Source organism: Pungitius pungitius, chromosome 19 (assembly GCF_949316345.1).
Source record: "Pungitius pungitius chromosome 19, fPunPun2.1, whole genome shotgun sequence".
NCBI lineage: Eukaryota > Metazoa > Chordata > Actinopteri > Perciformes > Gasterosteidae > Pungitius > Pungitius pungitius.
Window position 1 is genome coordinate 6,561,015 of NC_084918.1, and position 7,940 is coordinate 6,568,954.

General features: G+C 44.8%; 1 protein-coding gene across 1 annotated transcript in view; it reads left to right on the plus strand.

The window, feature by feature from the left end:
* c19h8orf34 (chromosome 19 C8orf34 homolog) overlaps positions 1 to 7,611 on the plus strand; it is a 40,613-nt gene extending 33,002 nt beyond the window's left edge. The window contains exons 12-15 of the mRNA XM_037456644.2: positions 2,525 to 3,015; positions 4,050 to 4,146; positions 6,196 to 6,234; positions 7,086 to 7,611. Of these exons, the coding sequence (XP_037312541.2) occupies positions 2,525 to 3,015; positions 4,050 to 4,146; positions 6,196 to 6,234; positions 7,086 to 7,093 (635 nt within the window). The 3' untranslated portion in view covers positions 7,094 to 7,611. The remainder of the gene's footprint in view (positions 1 to 2,524; positions 3,016 to 4,049; positions 4,147 to 6,195; positions 6,235 to 7,085) is intronic.
* Positions 7,612 to 7,940: the final 329 nt, after the last annotated feature.

Sequence of the window (7,940 nt, forward strand, 5' to 3'; positions counted from 1 at the left end):
ATGCCGGGAATTCACCTCAACTCAAAGTATGACGGGTCCAATCAGAGACTCGAGCCCTCTGCTCACCCACTGAGTCATTTGAAAGACAACCGCCGCGGCCCCCGGGACTCCTTTTTCGTTGTCATGATGCCAAAGCGTGGACCCACTCGCGAAATGGAGGCCATCGGGATCGTCGCCACTGACCCCCGCGTGGCGCCCGCTGGGTTTGTTCCCGCTCCGCTTGACCTCGCACGCGCCTTTCAAACTTATCCGAAGCCTACTGTTTGCAGCTGCTCTCCTCTCGCCGGACTCATCCGCACTGAATGAAGCGGTTGCCTTCAGAAGGAAATGGGCGCGCTGCGGGGGGGCACTAATAGAGGACTCTTTGTGTTAACGCCACACTCAGATGGTTTCGTTTTGAGTTGTTTTACACCGAGTTAATGAATATTCAGGTCGTGGCTCCCACCAGGCAGTTCAGTGAAGCTGCTCAACAAGCTAATCCAGCTCTTTCAAGCCTTTATTAGCTGCCTAATACTTTCCACGTTTGGAGCCAGACCCTCACTTTTCATCTTATATTGTCCCCCCCCCCCCAATTATGTGGCTGTTTGGTAGCTCCTTGTCTGCTCTGGTGGTGCTCTCGTGTGAAATATCCAAATAAATTGAATCAAATTTCAGGGCTATTCTGTTGTTTCAATGTTGTTACTAATATGGTGCATTATTATTATTTTTTGGATTATAAAACGATCTGACCAAATGTGCCAAACTGCTCAATGGGTTGAAAAAGACTTGATTAATGTTAAAAGATTCCTGATTTACACCCAGAAATAAGTGATTCATGTACAAGTGAACAAATCAAGTCTTCAGCTTCAGCATGAGTCTATTAGGATTTCTTACTTCAGTCTACATTACTACTAGATTCATCCATCCGAGGACAATTTTTAATATTCAATTCGGCTGGCATATTGTATTAGTTTAAGCCTGCAGATGAATAACAGTCAAGCCAAATGTCACTATCCCTCCTGTTTGTTTTTAAAGGAGGGACCTGATAAAGTTGGCATGACTTCTCAATGGTTAAATTGCGTGCCTCGGCCCTTATTCTGTGCTGCTTGATCAAAGACTTCAAAAAATTAAATCTGTTTCCATTTCTTCTCGTCTCTTTCTGTGTCTGTCTCATGTTCTCCCCATCTTTCGTTTTCCTGTCTTTATTACTGATTTAAAAACGTATCAAAGGTTTATACCATATGAAGTCTGATGCTCCCTCTTTGATCTCCCGGAGCCGTCATATTATGTTAGTCTCTGCAGCAGGGCGTGTAGTATCTCTATTAAACACTGGACCGAATTTCAAAATAAAGCTGCTTGCAATGGGCTACTCATTAATGCCAGGAATTCAGGGGAAATAACTGGCTTGCAGTCAAATGAGCGGAGCAACCATTTACGGACAAAAAAACACGTGCTGTTTATCCTTACGGATGAATAACCTGGGATAAAAAAAATCAATTTTATGGGAACAGATTACTAATGAACACATCCTGTTTACGATATGGCGATAACAGTCGTGGAAGACTTGGTGTGGGTTGCTAGAGGCTGGAACTGGGAATTCGTCATATATAGAACTTCCGTTTACTCAAATGTCATCCAGATGCACTCGCCCCCTATATCATGCATGTTAGGGAGTTACATTATCTTTTTTCTTCAAAGATTGTGTACATAACCGTCTTGAATAGATTTATGACCTACTAAGTATGTCTCAAAGTTGAATTTAGAGTAGCATTGCAGACGTTTCCCACTTTACATGGACCTCTGTCAGTGAAGAGGAGCATGCACTTCACTTTTTTTGTGTGGAAAATGTTGTTTGCAAAGAATAAAAGCTCCATTTGCACAAAAACAAGGAAGCCAATGTTTGCAACAAAAAAAAAAAAACACTTGTCATGCGTGCTTTTGATGTTTATTTAACGTCACACACATTCAGTTTTCCAGAAAAACATGCTCCTTATGAGTCATTCCTGAAATTATCCTTCTCAAATGATAACTCCCAGACTGGTTTGTTGAATCCTGAATGCCAAGATTTTTAACAAATGATAAAACACGGAAAACATGACCCAGATGTTTTTCGCAGAAGTTGGCTCCGGCCCTTTCTTTCATAAACAGACATGTTGTGAGACTAATTTGCGTTCAAAAATGTTTTTGTCAAAGACTTTTTTTTTTTTTTTACCAGCCTGCGCTTACTGTATATCAACTTGGAACCTTTTCTAACAGAGGAAGCTGGATTCACCACAATTTACAGTGCCTATAAATATTGTCATCACTGCCCAGAAGGAGGATTAAACCACGCAGTCTCGCCCACTTTATTAATGCTGGGTCAAGTTTGTGAATCAGACACATAACGACCTCAGAGCACAACCTGTGAATGTGTAAAAGCAGTAAGACTTTTTTTGTCGTTGTATAGATACTGTACAAAAACTGTTAAAATGTGTCTGGAAAAAAATGACTAGTCCTGCTCAGCTGTTGACTCAGAGTTACCCCCCCCCCCCCTTTTTCCCTACAGAGGTTGAGAAGGACCTGGCCAAGCTGGCAGAAGTAGGGAAGATGACCACTCGCAGCTCCAACAGTCCGCACGGTAGTCTGAGCCACACCCCTCTGCGCCACAGGACCCTCCCCGACACGCTTAACCTCACCGGCCTGCTCTCCGGGCCGCGGTCTCCAGCCGGCAGCCTCTCGGGCAAACCCTGCGGCTTCGGCCTCCCGCTGCTCAGCCCCAAGCCCGCCTCCGTGGCCGTAGGTCGGACTCATTCTCCCAGCAACCCCGGCAGCAGGACGCAAACCCCGCGGGCGCCCGGCGGGGCCCTGACGCCGAATAGCTTGCTGACGCGCTCCGGCTTCAACCCCGGGTCTCACAAGGAGGTGACCTTCAGGAGGTCGCGGAGCCGCCCCGTGACCCCGACGTGTCAGCCCACGCGCCCTCGACCGCTGCTCACGCCCCCCGGGCTGAGCACCACGGACAGCCTCGGTGCCAGCCTGCGGGCCTACCTGTCTGAGGTGAGGCCGGAAAACGCTCATTCATCACAAACGCCTTTTTTTTTTTTTTTTTTTGCGGTAATGAATGCATAACGAGGTGTTGGTCTTCACAAAGGCAATTATTTGGACAAAGCCAGGCTAGCTGTTTTCCCGTCATCAGGCCGCATGCTAAGCTGAGCTAACTGACTACTGGCTGTTGCTTCGTATTGAATTGACAGAAATGTAGAGCGGTACTGATCTTCTCCTTTACCTTTTGGACCGGAAAGTGCAAAACCTCCATCTATTCCTTTTAACCACCGGATCCTCCATGGCCGTAGTGTGGCATCAATTTATGCATGTTGTATTGGATCTATTTCCCACACCTATGAAATGCATTAAGTGCACACACAGTTTATGAATCATGGAGTAAGATTGTCATGAACTTTGGGTCATGAAAAAATCACTATGATTGGAGTGAACTTGCTACACAGCATGAGAGGCGTGTTTCAAAACCTCATGATCGAGTGCACCAGAACACACAATATCACACATGTGCATACTCACACACACACACACACACACACACACACACTTCATGTTTGATGGAGAGTCGTGGAGGTCCATACAGTAGGATGCCATTTCATTGTGGAAAAATGAGTCTGGCATAAAAGGAGAACTTTCAATGGAATTTATTTCTTCTATTCCTTTCATGATTAACTCAACAGTGGCGCTTTTTAAAACACCAGACCCTTTTTGAAGGCTCTGTTAATGGTGGGCAGGAATTCTTCAGTATACTCTTTGACAAGTTATGCTGGTTGACACCTAGTGAGATTATCAAAACCACTCGTTTGCTGTGATTGAAGCCACCTGGTCCCATGGAGGAGCCCCGTAGGGAGGGTTAAAGAATCCTAAACCTTTTTAATTATTGCTTATGTCTCTGATATTGTCTTTCCTTAAAGGATTGTAATTCCATCGTCGCATGGCATGATTTATATATTCACATTTTGGACTAGGGACTCTGTATGAGTTAACCGAGTCTTACGTTGTTTTGGTTTTGCTCTATTTTTCCATATCAGGATGAGTTTTACCAGCAGTTGCAGGCCATCCGACAGCCTTGGCATATTCCCAGTGACACGGAGAGTGACATCCTGGAGCCTCCTGAACAGGATAAGAGTGAGGCACCCACCTTAATTTCTTACATCTGCCTCTTTCGTCTCCACGTTAAACACTACAGTTTGATTGTTTATCATCTCCTCATTCAGCGTCCCTTTTGCGGGTAGTTTCTCAAAGCCTCTCAGTTGAGAGGCGAATCCATTAAACTGGCTCTAGATCTATTAAAACGTGAAGATTAATGGGCTGGTATTGCTTGTTAAAAATGTTGATGGAGCAAAAGGGTTGACAAATGAAGTTTTCCATATTCCGCTGCTGGGCGAAATCCTGTTTTCACAGGAGGGAAAAGTTGTCACATAACATTTCCTTTCCTGGCATCAAGTAAGCGATGCATCTCTATCGAGATCCAGTTGATAGACGTGAACGGCTCTTTAGAGTCGTAAATCGAGTTGCACTAGCGGTCTGGCTGGGACGCAGTGCTGCATTTATTTCCTCCGGCTTTGAACAGGACAACATCTGATCAGACCTTTTAATGTTCTGGTGCGTAAATCACACATAAATCACATGAATGTATGCGGCTGTATGGTCTGACTGTCAGAGGCTCGTAGGTCTCAATTCACTGAGGTCCACTAACAACATTTATGCTCTCTTAACTTGGGTTATGAGGAAAATTCTTTGATCCTCTTTTTGTACTTTAATTGGACTACATAAAAATAACTTAAATAAATAATAACATAAACATTACAATAACATAAACATTACAATCTGGTCGTTTTAAGACGGACGTGGGACAGAATAAACCACTTTCTCAAAATGTCGTTATTCTTAGTTCAACCAACAAGACATTTTGTTTTGTGGAGGTCCGTCCACTACTGAGTCAAAAATGGTCCAAAGATTATACTGTCAATGAAGTGAATTCAGAAATGTTCTTCAAATTCCCACTGCTGTTATGTCAGTAAAAACCAACAACAGCGCCTCAAAAAGACGCTGTTGCAAACAGAAGATCAAGCAGGCAAATGGCTGTCCCTCGGAAAAACAAGCCCTAAGACGAGTTCCTCCAGAAGGTCGTTGTTTTGCCAAATGTGTAGATTGCAACATATACAGATAAATGTTCCTAATTGCCCCTGAGGGGACCTGCTCTAATCCTTGGCATCGGGAGTGGCACGTTGAGTAAGGACATGAGCCACACATTGAATTAGAGGAGACCCAACAGCCACAAGACGTGACGAGGCCTCTTTCTGGCACGAGAGAGGGCCCAGACGAGGGCTGGCTGAAATCTGCTTGGTATTAGAGAGAGTGTGTGTGTGTGTGTGTGTGTGTGTGTGTGTGACATGCGAGTGATTGTATTGCATGAGGTAAGACGTTAAACTTGTTTTCAGGGACCATTATTGCCACCTCATCCATATCACAAAGTGTGAACGTGTTTATCCATGAAGTGGTTTTCTCCGGTTGTTTCAGTCTGTCTTTGTACCTGCACTGCATAATATGCATAATTATCGGGTTTAAATTCATTAGCACAGCGACTTCCCACGATCGCTGGGGCCAATTGTCTGTTAGAGCTGAATAATGGGGGAGAAACCCATTATTCTAATCTCCCATTATTCTATAAACCTCCACAATGGTACAACCACACGTACCACAATGGGGATGAAAGAAGTGTCTCCTTCTTCCCACATTGTCCTTTTACAGCTGTGGATAAGCACATTAGTCAGTTTAACATTCACTGTGAATCCAATGAGCTATTTCAGTGCGTTACATTATACACCTGTTGAGATTGCTTATAACATTCAATATTTACAGTTAAAGTTTGTTTTATTAATCTACTGAAAGTCACAATCACTCATTGCAGAAGGGATGTTGCAGCTGGTGTAGATGTTTGACCATTTGAGCATAAACACCAGTCGCCGTCCTGAAAGAACAAGAATTAGAACATCAAACTCTGGTTTAAACGTTTAAAGTGGCCCTACGCGGCTTCCCGAGCCTTCACATGTCGTAGAACTCTTATCAGCCGGGTGAGAAACGTAATGTTCCCCCGAATACGGAATTCTTCCATGGTCCTCATGCTGCCTTCACTTTGCATGACATGATGTTCTGTCTCCATTTTTTTCACAGGTGGTACACGCGATGCAAATAAAAGATCTGTGTTTTCAGGTGAGAATTTGAACGGCCGGGAAGCTTCACTGCCCGAATCCCAGAGACTCGGGCTCCACGCTAAATGTGCTGTATCATTTGAGTCGGCAGAAAACCCGTTTTGCTTTTGTAAGCAGCAGCCTTTTTTAAGTACAGAGAGCCTCAAAGTCTGTCCATGACCTCATTTGCAGAGTCCCAACGTGACCACCAATGGCCGACTTACTCCACCTTCCTTTATGGTCCGTTGGATTACAGTCCCGGGCTAAATGGAGGGCACAGTGGCTTTGCGATGCGATTTGCTGGAGGCCGACGGAGTGAGCAGACGGGGGGCGGGGGGGGGGGGGGGGGGATGCTGTTGCCCAGTTCCATTAAGTCACTTGGGCTCTGAGTTTACACGCAGCAGACAGCGTCGACTCTCAGCCTCAACATTGGGGAGGGGGGGAGAGGAGGAGGAGGAGGAGGAGGAGGAGGAGAAAGTCTGTCTAGTTTGAGGTTGTCTGCGGTTCTCCTTCTTGTGGCCCCGGAGGTGCCCACAGTTCCCAGTGCGAGCGTGCCAGTCTGGCGGGGGGATCTGAGAGCAGACTGCTGCTGCTGCTGCTGCTTGGCTATCAGAAAGGATCGCCACGGCAACCAGACTCAAAGCGGGCCGCTTAAGTCGCCCCGGTCCGCGCTCTCCCAGAGTTTATTGTGAAATATGGTGGTTGGAACCTGCAGCGGGCCGCACCGTGCCTCATTTTCCAGCTCCTGTTTGTCTATGACATGTTCAAATATTAAATGTCTGTGTCGCAGTAATTGCCCAAGTTAAATGTGTCTGATTTTTTGTTTCTAGGAGACTGATGTTTTCTTTTTCTTCCCCCTTTCATTTTTCACAGGCCTATAGTGACGAAGACCAGAGACGTTGATCCATCAAACTATTATGCAAACCGCTGGACATTTTACTGTACACAGAAAATTATTTTTATAACCCAAATCAATGGGTTAAAAAAAAAAAGATTATATACTTTTTTCACTGATATTTCCTAGACATTGTAATGTAACTGTATGATAAAATGTCACAATATTACTCCAGAGAATGGAATATTTATTTTTGTTTGCTTTATAGCATGCTATTGCACTTCCACGTGGAATCCAGAAACAGATGCATTTTTTTTTTTGTTGAGAAATGTTTTTTTTTTTTTTCTATCCCTCGTGCATATTCATGTTGTGAAGGTTAAGAAGACATTAAACGATGTGCATTGTTAAAAGATGTAGTGTTTTTCCAGTAGCAAATACGCAAGTTGTGGAAAGAACACAAGGAATGCAGTTCTATAAATTAAAATAATTTGGTTCACATGTTCCCATTCTTCTGACTCTACGGTCGTGTGCTTCCTTCTGCAGGCGCAGCTTTGTGAACTTTGACTGGCAAATCTTCGATAAGGAAGAAGCAGTGTTTCATAAAAAAAAAAGCTGTGTTTAATGCTGATTGCATCGTGATGCATAACCCACCTACCTTTAGTCTGTGGGACAAGAAGCGCGGAGGCACAGACATCTGTGCTCGCTCCTGACGACGTTGCTCCCGTGTGTTTGCCTGGGCTTGTGTTAGTTAAACTGTGGTTGTCTGAATCTCACGCAGGCGACGTCGGCTTTACGAGACGCCGCGGACGCACACACACACACACACACACACACACACCCACCGATCCCTCCATTCCAACCCCCCACGGAGCTCTGCAGACCCACCATTTCTG